Source organism: Falco peregrinus, chromosome Z (assembly GCF_023634155.1).
Source record: "Falco peregrinus isolate bFalPer1 chromosome Z, bFalPer1.pri, whole genome shotgun sequence".
NCBI classification, from domain to species: domain Eukaryota; kingdom Metazoa; phylum Chordata; class Aves; order Falconiformes; family Falconidae; genus Falco; species Falco peregrinus.
This window is the reverse complement of record NC_073739.1, coordinates 74,643,960-74,660,736: the sequence shown is the minus strand read 5'-3', so window position 1 is coordinate 74,660,736 and position 16,777 is coordinate 74,643,960. Positions and strand designations below refer to the sequence as shown.

Here is a 16,777-nt window from a genome sequence, read left to right as displayed (position 1 = left end):
CAAATATACCCTGTCCCGGGATTCATTAATTAGTAATTTCATAACGAAGTGACCCCTCCCAGGCTGCCTCCGACGCACCGGGCACGGCGCAGCCCCCGTCGCGCCAGGTCAGCCACAGCCCAGCCCTGCAAGCGGAGGTGCCAAGGGCCACCGTGGCAGCCCAGGAACGTAGCTGTTGGGTGAATGAGTGCTGCCAACTTCCCTGTTTGGGGGTTGTAAGGAAAAAAGGCTCTACTTCCTAGCAGAGACTCCAGCATCACTCCCACCTTCCAGGTATAGCTGTTGAATGGGAACAAAAGCGTTAACAGGCAGAGATGTAGAGACACCCAGGGAAGTGTAGCACCAGACTGCAATGCAGAGCTCCCAAATTGCTTTCCCAAACTGGGTCCATCCCCAATATTTGTTTTTTTTCCCAAACAGGGTATTGAGGCACAGAGAGGTTTATAACAAAAAATAAAACAATCTCGCTCCCAGCCAAGTGGCGAGCCAAGTTAGAGCTCAGAGACGACAGCAGTGCTCCACAGCCCAGCTCCTGCACCTCGGCACTGCTGCTTCCCAAGGGGAAGACGAGACGTGTGCACTGAGAATGTGACTGTGCTGTGCCATAAATAACCGGCCTGAAGCATTGAGGGAAGAACAGAGACAGGACAGAGAACTGGGTGTGGGAATGGAGACAGACCAAGCCGTGCTCTCCCTGAAGCAATGCCATCCCTCAGGATGGCTGTGCGGGCAATGCCAGCCACATGGATCAGAGCAGGGAGATGCTCTGGAACAGCCACAACCTTTCGCAGTGGTGGTGGCTTTCAGTCGCTGTTTTCCAGGTGGCACAAACAAGACAATTCCACCCCTGCCCCATGCCAAGGCCACGGCACACATTGCCCCACCACTGGTCTGAGCTAGGTGTTTCCCAGCAGAGCTCTCCCCTGGCCAGAGGGACAGGGCACTGGGCAGAAGCCCTGCCAAGGAGCACACACACCGTGCTTGCAAAAGCCCAAGTGCAGCAGGTTTGTGGAGTGCAGCATGGACACCACCCTGCTGAGCATGACACATCCCCTGTCACACTCAGCCAAAGGTCACTGGGACCAGAAACAAACTGCTTGGAATAACTGCCCCAGGAGAGACAAGTAGGCTCCAGTGACAACCTCAGTAGGGGAATGTAGGGCAGAGCCTGCTCACCAGCATGCCAGGTTTCCCAAAGAGCCTTGGTTTGGACCAGCAGGCACCTTCCTCTGTGTGGATAACTGGCTAGCTGAAAAGGGTCACATAGTCCAGCTGGCTGGACAAAAATGCACATCGCTCTCAGCTTATCTGAAGTAAAGCAAAAATACACTGTCTTTGGCTGTCCTTGTTACACAGTATCAGGAAGATCGCGGTGGGAAAAGAATGTTGCAGGTGGGAACAGATAACTACAGAAGAGAAACTAGGGGCGGGCTTGGTATTTGGGCAACTAACCAATAATGAGCTTAACTTTTGTAATATGTATGAGCTAATTATAACAAGGCATAAAAGGTGACTGTAAGGGACAATAAACGAAGTCTGCTGATCACTCATATTGAGTGACTGTGTCTTCCCTCCGTCGCGACACCTCTGGACACTCTCTGGGGCTTTAAAGCAGCAACCACAGCCATGTCTGCTCTAGCATCAGCCGCACATCCTGCTTCCAGGGTTGCCAAGCCTTGGGCCAACGTTAACTGTCACACCCAGCACACGCGGGAGAACAGGAGCCAAACAATCAGCTTGAGGGCAGCTGGGGAAGACTGTCAAAGATTAAAAAAGTCAAAGAAAGCAAGCAAGAGCATCTCCAGTCCTTGGAAAACTCATCTTGAACTTAAATTCTTTGGTGTAGTAGCCAGTCTGCCTTGGCTGAGCAGCTAGCATTCCTTGGCATCTCTGCAGTGACAAGAATGTACCTGCAGCTTTGTTACTGCAGGTTTTGTTTAGCCTCCAGCAAGGACAGCATGCATATTTTCATGGCGCTGCAGCTCTGCTGTCCCCTCTGCTCCACCCTGGCCTCTCAGGGCTGTGAACCTACAGCCCTAGCAGGAAGGCAGAGGAGTGATATGGAGGGATGAGGAGAGGATGCCCAAGTGCTGGCTGAGCAGTCCAACCATGAACAATAGGCAGGGGAAGGCTCAGCAGCATTATGGTGGCTGCTGAAATAACAACTGCTCCCAGAGATGGGAGAGGAGGAAGCCCAAGGGCCTGGGTGGCTGCTGCAAGGACATCAGGGGCCAGCTCTACAGCCTTAGTGACCATAAGGATTTCTGCCAGCACAACTATATTCAGGCAGCAAGCTCCTGACCAGATTCTGAAGTTACAAGACCTACTTGGGCTCCGGCCTTGGGGTTTAGCAATGTGTGCTATATAGACTATCATCACATTAAATGAAAATTCAGTGGGTAGCTAACTCCATCCCCTTCCTCCTCTCTGCACCAATGCACCCCTCATCCATCAGCACGGCCCCCTCAGCACCGAGAACCATATGGCCACAAGGAGTCAGCAAATAACCCATTTTAAAGGGTGGGACTGCCTAAGCCCATCTAATTCTGGATTGATGCATTCCTTCCGCCTCAGTTTCCCCCACTGCATGCTGCTACTCCTTGCCTTGCACTAGCACTGGTGTGCATGCATCTACGTGGCAACGCAGCCCTGGGAGTCATACCATCTACAAACCAGTCCGTGGTTGTGTCAGGTGAAGTTAAGCAGGACAAGCCCCCAGGGCAGGGGAGATGAAAGGCTGAGGTGGGAGACCACAGCCAGCAGGCCAGGGGAGGTCCCACAAAGGAAATGCAAAATTAGAGCAGTTTAAGACTCCCTGGAATTGCACCCCATCACCTGAGCAAGCATTTTGCAGGGGTAAAATGCCAAACTAAACCTGCCTTCAAGGGCCGTTTTCCACAGTGACTGGGCATTGGGCGTAACAGCAAGAACTGAAAGCGATGAGAGAGATGACGAGACACTTTCCCCATGACTCTCCAGGGCAGATGAGATGAAAAGGCTTGAGTTACGCCAGCAGTCTGCAGTGAGGAACTCAAACAGGAGCTATCATGGTGCATAACTTAAAAAACAAATGGGATCAGAACAAAAATCAACGCAGGAATCATAGACAAGCAGTCCTCAGCTCTTTCCAGAGGGGAAAGAGACAGAAGGTTTCATAGCACCAAGTAATGCCACACAGTGGTTCAGGGCAGTAAGGAATGCCAGATCCCATCAAAACTGCAGAGGGAACTTTGATGGGATATGGCCAGGCACCATGGTCATGTCCTCTACCCCTGCCCCTAAAGAAAGAAATACGATGTCTCCTGACCGTCAGCATCCAAGGGTGGGTTTGGCGTAGCTCACTTGCAGCTTGAAGTCCCACACAGAACACCAAGGTGAAAAGGGAGACAAGCACCATATACGGGATCACAAATGCCATCAGCTGCAGTGCCTGACGTCCCTTCAAGCTGACATAACCCCCAGCACGTGCACAGATACCAGTGAACTAAGCCACCTCCCAGAAGAGTTGTTGCCCACTCAGGGCTTTCCAGCAGCAGCTCCCAGGCACCGCAGCTCACACCACTCCTGCAGTTGGGACAGCTGCTCCAGCCTCCCCTTTTGTCCTGACCAGACTCAAAATGGGGATGACCTGATGTTCTGTCACTATATCCTGCTGCATCTCAGCTGTTCACAATCAACAGCCAGAATCCAGCAGCACACAAAGACATGGGGAGCCCCAGCTGCTACAGCCCAGTCCACGGGGACAGACAGGCTGAGATCATGAGTGGAGAATTTCTTGCCCATAGACACAGCTCTCCCTGCTACCACCCCCTCAACAAATACGCCTGCTTCAGGCTGTACAAGGCAGCCCAGAGTGCTCCCTACTGCCCTTCACAGGGCTGAGGAAGACCAGGAAAACGTGAGTGAGGCAGGAGGGGCCTCACTACAGAGCAACCAGTTGACTTTACAGAGGAGCAGCTGCTACCAAGACCCCAGGAACCATCTGCATGCATAACCATGTGTACTTTGATTCCAGCATGAAAACTGAGCACGTGGAGAGAAGTGGTGGCTGCAGGACCTTCGCTCTTCTCCCATCCTCATCTCCACTCCTCAGCAGGCCCCTTCCCATCAGTCACTGTCTCTGCACAGGCAAGGTGATGCCCTGCCAGCCACTGAAGCCAACCAACTGCACAGTGGGGACAGTTGTCAGGAAAGCAGCAGCAAGACATCTGCTTGGTGTTTCTCCAGAGGAGCACTTCAGGACTCCCGCTTCTTGGGCTCCTGCAGCAGAGTCCTCCTGCTGCCACAAACGCCCAGTGAGAGCTCTGACCTCCACTTCTGAGAAACACCACCGCAATAAGCGGGGAACGGTTGGCTCCAGTCCTTTTGTGCAGCGCTGAGGCAGGGAGCTGGGGATAATCCCTGACTGCTGTCGGCAGGCACTCGTTGCTGGTGGCTGATGTATCCCTCCCAGCCTGAGGGAAGCCAGGAAACAACCACAGCCTTGGCCAACAAGCAGGTCAGGTTCCCCATGTCTCCAATGCTACCTGAGCTGAAGCTGGCTGAACCAGGTGCTGACAGCACAGTCCACACGCATCACCAGAGAGATCCCCAGCAGGAGACAGATGCTGCTCACCATGAAGCCCAGCGACTCAAAGAGGAACCTGCAGGCACAACAGATGCAGTAAGGATATCACAGCCAGCATGCCCTGGCCTGGCGAAGGCAAGCTGCTACCCTCACACCCAGCAGACAGATCTTCCTGACAGTGAGAGGCTGGTAGCATCCCAGATCCTAAAACTTGAATTACAGTCACTCGCCAGCAGCTGCTGCCTGCAACGTAGAAGCCAAGCACACCTCTGCTTCAGAGGTTGTTCAGGACAACATCCAGGTAGGATTTTGAGTCCCTCAGAGGCTGAGGCCACCCTACACACCTACTAGCTCAGACGTTTGCTAGTTTAGCATTTCTGCGTTTATCGTTTCTGGTCTGGTATCCCTACCTTTGGCTCTCTGCCCTGAACATTCCTAGCTTCCAGGTGAGCTCTGTACGTACTTAGAAATCAAGATAAGGAGAAACTTCCAGGTTCTAGCTCAAGTCCAGCTTCTGAACTTGAAGCAGGAATTAGTTAACGACACTCCTACAGCCTCTACTACATAAGAAGTCTGAAGATCGACCACAGTGTCTCTTCCAACATTACTGTCTATGAACTCTAGTCAAAATGTCAGTGGTATGAACCCTAACCCACCATCAGAGCAACTCCTGGGACTTACTTTGGGGCAAAGACCTTCCAGACCATGAGGTGCCTCCTGAGGATCATAGCTGCACAAACACAGGCCAGAAGCTGTGGAGGAGATCAGGAAAAAACAAGTTACAAGTGACTCTGGAGAGACCTCCTGGGCACTAGGTTCACATCTGAAGGTGGTACTAAACTGCACACACCTGAGATGCTGGTACAGCACACACCAGAAATAAGCATCCCAAACAGGATTCCTTTCCATCATGTCCTAAAGTCAGGACACACAGGCAGCTTGGGATATATGCAGGCTTTCCTGGGGTCAGGCTGGGACAGCACAGAGGAGGGCTCACACTGTGGCTAACCTGACCCAATATTTCACTGAGCGGAGCATTCCTGCCTTCCGGCTGCGGGGCCTGCCCCGTCCCTTGCACCCTCTGTGGTCTGACCACACAGGAGAATGATTTCAAGGGCTAAACCCCAGAAAGTTACTAGCTTCTTCCACGGGATTAAATTTCTGATGTTTCGCTCCCTGTATCACCACAGCACAGGATCAGATGGAAATCACAGCTGGTGCAAAATAGAAGGCATGGTTGGGAAAAGGGGGAGCAGAATTACAACCATGCAGTTTCTGAAGAGGTGTTCCTACTCTGGATCGATGGGTATGAAAAGCAGTCTAATCTGTACTTCAGCTTCCATGCTGGAGCTCTCCCAAAGCACAGAGCAAATGGCATGGCTGAGAAGAGGACCTGTGCAGCTGCTCTTCCACCTGCAACTAGACATATTACCCCAGGGCCTGTCTGAGCCCTGGTGGACCCCCTTCTCTCATCAAAGTGCCCTACGGCTCTCACAGCACCCCTACTTCCTCTAGACAGTCTTCCCACAGCCATCCTGCCTCTGTCCGTACCTGCGTCCCAAGGACAAAGAGGTACTTCAGCCCCAGCTGCAGCAGAGCAGTGGAGAACTTCTCTGGGGACTCCCGCAGCCTCATCTCCATCATGTGCTCCTCTACCTCCTGCAGCTCCTCCCGGGACTCCTTCTTGGGCTTCTTCCTCTGCGAGTTGGGCATCTCACACACAAAGGGCCAAAGCAGGAGCAGAGGGCAGCCAACTACCTCAAGGACAAAGGCACATGAAATTACTGGAGCCCAGGAAGTGAGGAGCAGTCTAGGCTCTGCCATCATGCCCTGGACATGCAGGAAGCATATACCCCAGCTCCAGTTTGCTGGTCAGGCACAACTGCATGGAGGCTGCAGGCCACGGGCAGCTCTGTGGCCCCAGAAAGGGACAGCAAGGATGCTGCTGTTCAGCTGGTGCCGGAGCTCATCGCCTCATGCTCGGCCTGCAGGCCTCCAGACAAGGCAAAGAAAGCAGTGAGCCCTGTCTGCTCAGGCTCAACAGCCCAGGAAGAAATCGATTTACCTGCAAAGAGGATATGGGAGGCAAAGGTGTTGGCGCCCACCAGGACAGCAGGCAGGAGTTTCGTGCTGTGGTCAAGGTGAAAACCCACAAATGCTGCATTCCAGTGGATAGCAGGGAAGATGGGCTGGTGGCCTGTGGAATAGAAGAACTGGGAAGCAGCAAGGAGCCAGGAGATGACTGCATACCAGGGCACTGAAAAAGGCTCTGAGAGATAAAAAAATTAGAGACAGGTATCAGCACCAGGGAACAAGACAGGTCCACAATCGAAAAGAGCCTACTGACTTCTCTTCCAGGTTCCCTTTCCACACTCTGTCTTTTGAGAGACAGAAACCAGTCAGGGTCCCACCACAGACAGACTGAGGGGCCAGGCATTCCGTCTGCTGCCTGCCCTGCTACTGGACTCTGTCAACTGCAGTGAGGTCTGGTGGCTGTGAGCAGCCCAGGCAGAATGGATGGGTATAATAGAGCCCCCTTCCCTAAGGGACTCCCCCACCACCTCCTCCTCCTCTTCCTCCTCCCACTTTACATCCCTGCTGCACACACCTGTCTCCTACTAGAGAATTTAAGCAACTCTAAAATAAAGCTAGGAGGATCCCCTGAGGATCAGTGCATTGCCATTCCCCAAAAGCAGCACATGGACCCTGCCTCTCCCACTGGACATAAAACAAGCTTGCTGCAGATGACGCCCACACTGCATATCCAGAGGAAGCTCTACTGAGCCCTGACTCACCAGCATCTCCAGCAAGGCCTCTGGCACGCGTGTGGATGTGCAGCAGCACAAAAGCCTCCAGGAAGAGGAGCAGGAAGGCGAGACTCAGCCGTTCACTGTGCAGAAGCATCAAGAGGAAGCCCAGCAGGGTGAGCGCTATGACCAGGGCTGCCGAGTAGACGCTGCCCAGCCCATAGGCTGCAATGGTGGCCCTGCAGTTGCCCCGCTCCAGGCAGCTCTTCTGAGACTCCTGCATCCTCTTGTAGATCTGAGGGATGACGTGGAGGAAGTTGACTTCAGAGCCGGGAACCCCCAGGTAGGGAGTGACGATGGATCCTGCTGACTCCCGTGTGTCCTTCGCGAACACTGTCATGGGATTGCACAGCAGGAGCAGCAGCCCCACGGATGCTAGTCCATAGACAGCCCATGGAAAGGCAACAACTGCCACCTGCACCAGCTCCTGCAGCTTCCCAAGAGAGTCATCAGCACTGGAGGCAACAGCCCAGTAGCAGGCAATGCAGAGGACCACCAGTGGGAAACCCCAGCGCACGAAGAGCACAAGGGGGTCCGAGCTGTTCAGGTTGCCGTAGCGCCGCAGCCAGCTCCGCACTGCATAGACCAGCCCAGCCAGCAAGGCAACACACAGGAGGTAGAAGAGATTCTTGGCTCGCGTGTTTCTCAGGCTGGCAAGGGGGGAGAGGAAAAGAGAAGGCCGACACTGAAGGATTTCTTCGCGGCACTGGTGGAAGAAACCAGAGAGGCGCACACAGACCAGAAGCATGGCCACGAGGCACAGCAGGTACCAGATCTCTCTCCGATAAGAAGAAAAACCAAGGAGCTGCTGCTTGGGGCCTTCTGGCACAGTCAGGCGACCATCCCAGTGGAGCTTCCCTACTAGCAACATCACCAGCGAGGCCAGCAGGAATGGGGCCACCCTGGCCTCAGCCACGACAAAGCTATCAGAGAACATAGCTCCGCAGCGGAAGAGCAGAATGCCCATGGGGAAGGCCAGCCCCAGCCACTCTCGCAGCCTCTGCCTCAGGCCAATGCTGGCCAAGGGTGGCTGACTGCCCGCCAAACGGGCTCGCTTGGGATGCCGGCCCCACCAGTGCCAAAAAAAACCCAGCTGAGAAGCAGCGGCTGCCCATGATGACATCAGGAGGAGATCCAGCCCCTCCTGGGTGAAGGCATGGGCCAGCCCAAGCAGAACAGTTACCACGAGGCCCCAAAGCAGCGGGTACAGGAGGCAGCTGCGATAGAAACAGTCCGATGATGCAGCCAGCTCTGAGGCCACATAGCAGAGCAAGCAGGAAGCAGCAATAAGGGTGCAGCCTCCCACCATACGCAGGGGATGGAAGCGGGCCCAAGACTGGGTGCACACAGCCCGTGCCTCCCGCAGGTAGAGCTGGAAGCGACTGATGAGGCTTCCCAGCCTGGACTCCAGTTCCGGAGGCACCAGTGTTGACCCCTGCACCTGGGCCAAGAGCTGACTGTGCTCCTCCACAGCGCTGGAGAAGAGCTCCTGCAGGTGCTGGAGCTGCTCTGCTGGCAGGTCCTGAGCCACCAGCGAGTAGGAGTGCAGGAAGCGGTCCACCTATGGGAGAGGGGACACTGGGTCAGACAGCGGCACTGGGACCACTGGGAACGGGATTCATTGCCTCGCACAGCCCCTTCAGAATGGAAACAGCCTCAGTCTGCCAACCCCTGCCAGGACAGACCTGTCCCCAGCCACATAACCCAGGGCTGGTCACTTAAATCCAGGATGTGACTTGCAGGAAACACAATCCCTCTGCCAAACCCCTCTCAAGTGATGTATCCATCCTGACAGCCACACTGACTCCTCTCAGTTCTTCACCTGCAGGTGTATGCCTGGTAATGTTGTGTATCAGTAAGAACTTCTATACAGAGTTTTTGGTAACAATAAGGCAAACAAGCCCCCAGAAGTCTGAGTCATTACTACCTATTAATCTGCACCCCAGTTGACTTTTACATTGTTTGTCTGAGGACAGACAGCTTATAGTTGATCAGATCAAATTGCTCCCCCTTCTTCAATACAGGCACATTAACCCACTGTACCATAAGCTAAGGACAGCTCACTCTGCTTTCCACTTCAAGAGAACAGGAACAGAGGCAGCTATGATCCCAAAAGTTGTAAAAAAAGTCTTACCAGGGCATTAACAGGGCAGGGCACCCATACAAACATCCAGCCGCTCAGCAGTGTAGGTCTGCTCAAACACTGAAACATCCCAACACCTTCACATACTTTCCAGCTGCCTCAGAGCACAGACAGAATCAGTCTGCCCCTACCCATGAATGGCAAACATAGGCACCAGCTCTCCCACAGGCCTGCACAATTTTCCTGGTGTGCAAAAGCTTCTTCACCACCAACACGATCGAGCCAGAAAACTCCTCAGACAAATGAGTGCAAATATTTAAACAGGCAGGATTGGATAACACTAATTCCTAACAGAAGATGATCGATATTCTTGGTGACTAACAAGACAGTAACGTACACTACACTATCATCTTTAAATGACAAAGCACTCTGCTGCTCTATAAATACACAGCAGAGATGCTGAACACTTCCGCCCTCCCATCAGCGATCATATCCACTCCAGCTCCTCACTGCCTTGCACCAGTGGTGTCCAACTGTCACCAAAGAACTGGCTGGGGGCTGCAGGAGTTATTGTTGTGCTCCTAGCAATCCAAGGGTCCCTCAAAGGCAGACCAGCACTTAGCTGAGACACATGTTGCAATGCATGTGGCAAATCTGGTTCTGGATCATGAGATCCACCGAGCCATAACAGATGGCCCTCATGCCCTCCATGGAGGCTCTGGCTCGCCCTGGTAGATGGCCTGCTCCATTGCCTGGGCTTCTTTTATACCTGGTATAGTCACTCTCATTCAAGATTTGTCCTTCAGAAATTAGGGTTCTGTATTTTGTTGCACTTGGTATAAACTGTTCCTTCTCTACTCCACTTCACTGGCACCTGTTAAATGGTGATTCTTTTACTCAGTCATTCATTACTGTTTTCCTTCTGCCACTGATCTAGAACTAGAATAGTTCTTTAGCTAACGCTTTCTCTTTCAAAACTGAAGCAGCATCGAAACATCCATTTGTACTCCTGAATCTCCATTAACAAGACTTGCCCCTAGCCGTCTTCAGCCTTGAGGAACCAGCCTCCCTGCCAGACTCTCCAGTCACCAAATCCACCTGTCTGGGACCAACCCTCACCCTGAAGTGAATACCACCTTCCCAGCCAGTATTTTACACACTGCAGCACTCAACATCTAGCACTAAACAGGTAACTCTCATTTCTCTTTTGAGAAAATGATGCAACCTTTTACTGGAGTAAACACTGCAAAGGAGGTAACTCTTCAAAATAAGTTCCCCACGAAGACAACACCTTGCCACCACGTCACCTCCACCAAACAGAAGAGGCTTGTGCTTAAAATGCCATTCCTTCTCCTCTCCAGTTCAATGGGGAGGCCTACCTGCTTGGCGTTGATGTGATAGACCGAGAGCTGCTGCAAGGCTGCAGACACAGCATCGCCATCCCCGGAGAACAGCTCAGCCATCACCTCCCCGATGTTACTGTAGGGGATGGGCACACCCAGGAGCAGGGCCACAGTGGGCACCAGGTTCACCTGGGCAACAGCCTCGGGCTCCTGGAGAGGGAAAAATTGGAAATTTGGAAAGAACACAGCAACATGGCTTTTCACTGGGACTAGAGGATGATGGGGAAGACTTTCCTCTTCAGAGGAGAATATGGGTGAGCCAGGAGTGGGAAAATGCAGGGGAAGGCAGCGGCACAGCTCTGCCCTCCCTAAGCGCCCTGTGGAGGGGAGGATGCTTGCTGGGAGCTGCAGGTCCTTAGGTATGCCCCTGGCTGCTTAACAGCTCACCGGGCCCTACTCAAACACCCTTCACAGCTGGAGGGGCCTGAACATGGGTCCCAAACACTTTGGTTACCAGCACCCCATGTCAGTTTTTCCATTGTTCTCTCCAGAAAGGTGACAGACTCCTCACCTCCTCTCAGTCTAAATGACCCCAATGGAACTGTTACTCTCTAACCCCAGGATGCATTTTCCACCCTGAATGCCACCTCAAGCAGTGACAGCTAAGGATCAGCTCCTTCTCACCTCTGGAGGGCCCGTGCCAAACAGGGGCGTTCTGCTGTACACAAACAGCGCTGCGTTCACTTCCTTCTCGCTGTCACCGCCGTGGTCTCCAGTGTCTGTCATACCATGATCCCCAGCCACCAGAAGAAGGGTGTCATTCCCCAGGTGATCTACCAAGGATCTGTCACCCGAGATAAGGAAGGTCAACTCCTACCTGGGCAGAGGCCCAAACAGCCCAGGTGGGAGAGGGCATGTCCCCACCAAGCCTGCCTGCACCACAGAGGTGAAGCCCACAAAAGGATCTGAGCAAAACCAAGTGCTGACACAGAGCTGTAACAACTGAGCCAGGTACTAAGGCAATGGATGCTTTACAACCAAAATGAAAATTCTAAGCCTTGAGACAGAGTGGACTGCTCTTGCTTAGGTCCCCAGTGAATGGTGGCTGGTTCCTCTATGCCTCCAGGGAGCTTGACAAAATGCAATTCAGAAGAACAGTTCCCAACAGGAATGCATTTTAGGCTGCAACTATTTGGGTCTTGTATACTGCATCATGTTGTGTGAGCTGTCTCCGGCTTTTATGGAAAAAAAGAGGGGACTTGTCCCTGAAGAACACATTAGGTATGACACAACATGCACTCTCAGGTGCAGCAGGGGCAAGTTACCCACTCCTTCTAGCAGCAAGAATTAAAGCAGTCCTAATTAGGAGTCAAAAGCCACAGCATTTTGGGCTGAGGCACAGCTGTGTGGATTTCTGGATCCCATTCTGCCCTCTGACACAAAGGTGCAACTCATGGGCCTGTGCAGTAAATGCATCATTCCCTAGCCAGGGTCCTCCAAGTGCTTCTCAAACAGACCTCAGTGTGAAAATCTCCCTTTTAAAGATGAAAAGAGTGAGGCTCAGTACTCCAGCTGCACCATCACCTGATGGTTTGGCTGAGAAACAAGGCCCCAAGACCTGAAGACAGCCTTACCTCTGAAACCAAACCTCTTGTGAACATGGGTCTATTCAACCGAGACCACCCCATAGCTGAGGCTTCAGCTGCTGCTGACCAAAGCCATTCTCCATTTTAACAGGCACAGTAAAAGTCCCGTTGCTCTCTGCATCTGTAAACTCCCTGGGAAGACCCCACCAGCCTGGGTCAAGGAAGAGGCCAGCTGGCAACCCCGCAACTGCCGCACTAATCACCTGAGCATCTCATTCATCTGGGTGAGCTTCTTAGCCATTTCAGGATGGTCAGGTCCATGTTTGTGCCCACAGTGGTCCACGCCGAGGAAGTGAGCAATCAGCATGTCCCATTCACCACTGTCCACTGCAGAACAAGAGCAGCCTTATCACACACACACTAACCCGGGATTCAGGCATGGGCTCTACATCTGGATCGTCTTGCCAGAGCTTTCTGGTTGCCTCTGGAAACTGCTGTTTCTCCCCCTCCTGCCATTGTCGCTCCTAACTCTCAAGTGGACAGTGCAGGTTTTAAAAGAAGCACACTCCTGGATTGCTGGTGCCTGGGTACAATGCCATGGGAAGCTCAATGCCCCTAAGTGCCCCAGTATCCATGTTTTTTGTCCACCACTCCTCAGGAGGGGAATGGCTCAATGTCACCCAAGTCACTTTGAAATACCCTTAACTCAAACTGCCACAAACTGAGTGTGTATAAGTATATAAACTTATAAAGTATATAATGCTATTATTGCCCCAGCCAACCCCCCAGGTTTATATACCCAGCATGATGCCCCATGGTATGGAACACCCCTTTGGCTGGTTCAGCTCAGCTGTCCTGGCTGTGTCCCCTCCCAGTTCCCTGTGCCCCTCCAGCCCTCTCGCTGGCAGGGCCCGAGAAACTGAAAAGTCCTTGACTCAGTATACACCCAGCAATAACTAAAAACATCAGTGTGCCATCAACATTGTTCTCACATCAGCCAAAACACAGCACTGTATGAGCTACTGAGAAGAAAGTTAACTCCACCCTAGCCAAAATCAGGACACTGAGCTAAACCAAGGGGACGCTCAGGAAAAGGAGAACCCAGAACTACAGTCCTCTAGAGATATTCCATGTCAGACTCATCAATGTGCCCCTCTGCATCCAACCTAGGCCATGTGCCTGGCACACCAACGCTGTCCCTAGCTAGGGAGTTACCTGGGCCTCTCCCCTCTGCTTCAGGGCCTCAACACCTAAAAATCGACATATCTGGAGTTAAAACGATGAACTGCAGCTCTCCCACAGGGCATAGGGACTTCCCCCTGAAGGGCCACTGCGCTCTTGATTCACTTTGATTCACACAGATAAAACAAAGAGCACTCCCCTTGGTCCCAGGACCGCAGAACAATCTGAAATCACCTAGAACTCAGAAACCAATCTCACAATTCACCTTCTTCTGACAGCTGGGAGCCAATGACGCTCTGCTGAGAGCAACATTGTGCCCCAGCCTCCCAAGCGGGTAGCTGCGCTGTTGTGTATTTCCCAGAGCACTGTGTGCCCCTGCACAGACACGTGTCAAAGTTAAGCTGCTCCTCTGGCTCCATCCTGGCAGCGTATTTCTAGGACAGATATTGAAGTCTAACCTCGTCCCATCAAGTTGCACTCTCTCCTAAACAGAGGAAAGGCATTTACAGAAACAGTTCACAGGCTCCAAAAGCTGGCTTATCTGTGGAAATGCAGCTAGAGCACTGTAATCCCTGTGCAGCAGTGTGTGACTGCCCAGAGCAACTTCATAACAGAAAGAACTCTTTGGTCCTACCCCAAACTTGCAGTAGGACCCCCACAAAACATATGGGCTATTCAGGCCCTGGGGAAAGAGCTGCTTACCAGTTGGATAGAGATGTTGCAGGATCCCATCATCCACAGTGTGAAGATCCTTCACATTAAAAGATGGGAAGAAATACGAGCGGAAGAACTTCTTGGGGAAGAGTCCTTCCCAAGTGTCATCACCCATGAAGACCACTCTTCTTCCTAATTCAGCAAGAAAGGAATTAATGACAGCAGGGAGCCCACATGAGTCATGCTGTTACTCTCACTACAGCAAAGAGCCTGGGCAGGTCCAGGTCAGGGTCTAGAACTCTGGCTCCTTTCCAACCCACACTCAAGAGCAACCTAAAATTAAAATGACCATGTGGCTGTAAATGAGTTTGAATACAGGGAAAGACCAGCCCTGTTTCTAAGCCCACAGGTCCTGTCCCCCTCCGAACCCACCTGCACAACATCACGACTTATCTTTGACCTCTGACATGTCACCCCAGCAGAAAGACCAGTGAGTTGAACAGGCGAGGAACCAGGCAGGTACCCACTTCACTACAGCACTTAGGAAGATGCAGCACAAAGCAGACGAACCTTTACCCAAGGCCTGCAACCCCACTGTAAAACACAAGGCAGCAGACTGGCTGCTGACAGGAGCTGAGGAGAATCTGTGAGTCCTGGGTTCTGTTTTTTTAACACGATGGTGGGTCTTCACAAGCAGAAAGGAGAAGGCAAAAGCACTGACACTTCCCACCACCCTCACTCTGCTTGTCCTGCCTGCTGGCAGGCAGCTCTCCATGTTTCCACAAAGCCTCTCCAGCCTGCAAGCAGGAACTGTTTCTTCCGAGGCTGCTGCTCTGGCATAGGGTGTACCAGTGTTTTGCACCTCAGTTGATTTAGCACATTTGCCCACCCTGTCACACTCAGTGGAGCAGACAACCCCATCACACTAACTCATCCCAGGCACTGGTATGTGTGCCACTCTAAGCCCTGGAACGAAACACCTCTGGGTAACACAAGACTGCATCCTGTCCCCTTCTCTTCACTCCATTGTCCTCGTCCCAGCCAAAGAAGCCCTTTACTGCAGCACTAAGCACACCCCAGCAGCACCAAACCACAGAGGAAATGTGACGAGGTCTCTGCCAAACAGTTGCAGGCAGCTGGCCAGGCAGGCTTGCTGCCTGAGTGACAGCCCCGCAGTACACCTGGCACCAGCTCCTCCCTCGTCATGTGTCTCACCTGAGCGCAAACATGGACACAACTGACTGCCCTTGGCTTCAGGAAGCCATTCCTGGTGGTGACCTTGTGACATCACCGTCAGTGCAATCACTTTCATCTGCTTCCTCGTCATCTTTGAAGACACTGAAGATGAAGCCATGGTCCCAGCTACTTCTTACTCCCAGTATGAGATGAAGAAACCCTACCTGTCTGACAGCTCTGCCTGAGGTAATTTTCATCTGAGTAGGGCAAAAGAATTGTCTGACAGGGTGGATGTGTTGTAAGCAGTTCCCTTCCCAGTGAAAGAGGAATGAGAGTGCCATGTGAGCACTGATCAGTAGCTTGCACATGCTTGGCCCCGTGGGACACTGCCCCTGCCCGCCTACCGTTCTGCACCAGCTGCGCCAGCAGGTTGTCCTCCTGGATTGCGTAGGTGGCAAAGTTGCTGCCCACATCGATGAAAGTGGGCAGCGAACCCGTGGTGAGGCCCTTGATGCGCTGCATGGTGGCAGTGGGGGGGTCGGCTCGGAAGCGGTACAGGCGGGCATGGCGCGGCTGGGAGGTTGCAAGGTGGTGCAGAAAACTCAGCTTGTTCTCATAGGGCAGCGGGCTGGCCTTGGCTGGATTAAAACGTGCAAACTCGAAACTGAGGGCATCGATGATGACAAGCACGGCCTTGGAAAAGCGCTGGGGTGCCCAACAGGAGCCCAGCGGGAGGCTCTGCCTCTCCCAAGGCGGTGGCACCAGCGGGTCCGAGCAGGAACTGCTGCTGGCGAGCTCGATCCGGGTGAGCAGGAACCCGCTCATGAAGAGCCCGATGCCGGCGAAGAACAGCAGGCACACCCAGGCCAGGAACAGCAGCACCGGCCACCGCTGCATCCTGGCGGGGGGACAGCAGGCTCGGCCGCCGCGCCGCCGCTGGGCTGGGCCCGACTCCGCACCCCGCCGCGGCCCGCACCCCTCCCCCGGCCGGACCCCCCCTCCCTTCCCCCCCCCCCCCCCCCCCCCCGGCCTCCACCTCACACCCGGGCTCGCCCTCGTGCCCCCCCTCCCCCCCCGGCTGCCCTCGCAGCCCCTCACCCCCCCACCGCCCCCACAGGTCTCTCGGCCCCCCTAGCACCCCCGTGCCGCACCCCCGGCCCCCCACCCCTCAGGGCCCCCTCGGCCCCCCGTGCCGCCCCCTCCCCTGCCTACCTGCGGCCGCCGAGCTCCAGCGCAGGCCGCCCCCGCCCCCCCGGAAGTGCCGCGCGTGGCCGCGCAGCGGCGCAGACAGCGGCCGGTGGGGGTAGCGCCCCCTGGCGGCCGGGAGTCGCACCACGCCCCCGCTTCTCTAGGAGGACCCCCACCTCGACACATGCTTT

The 16,777-nt window shown here is 53.8% G+C and overlaps 1 protein-coding gene across 3 annotated transcripts; it reads right to left on the bottom strand.

Annotated features, from left to right (window-relative positions):
- Positions 1-217: 217 nt before the first annotated feature.
- PIGO (phosphatidylinositol glycan anchor biosynthesis class O) lies at positions 218-16,658 on the bottom strand. Of its 3 annotated transcripts, XM_055791167.1 has the most exons (11): positions 16,611-16,658; positions 15,803-16,296; positions 14,271-14,414; positions 12,650-12,773; positions 11,485-11,644; positions 10,837-11,010; positions 7,363-8,935; positions 6,633-6,836; positions 6,119-6,321; positions 5,249-5,319; positions 218-4,643 (listed from the first exon to the last, which is right to left on the bottom strand). In XM_055791167.1, the coding sequence occupies exons 2-11, from the start codon at positions 16,293-16,295 to the stop codon at positions 4,523-4,525; spliced, it is 3,267 nt and encodes a 1,088-aa protein (XP_055647142.1). In that variant the 5' UTR covers position 16,296; positions 16,611-16,658; the 3' UTR covers positions 218-4,522. The 3 variants fall into 3 exon arrangements, with proteins under 3 accessions (XP_055647142.1, XP_027638782.2, XP_055647143.1); XM_027782981.2 differs by lacking the exons at positions 15,803-16,296; positions 16,611-16,658 and adding an exon at positions 13,834-14,052 and having other exon boundaries at positions 14,271-14,406; XM_055791168.1 differs by lacking the exons at positions 218-4,643; positions 5,249-5,319 and having other exon boundaries at positions 6,149-6,325.
- Positions 16,659-16,777: the final 119 nt, after the last annotated feature.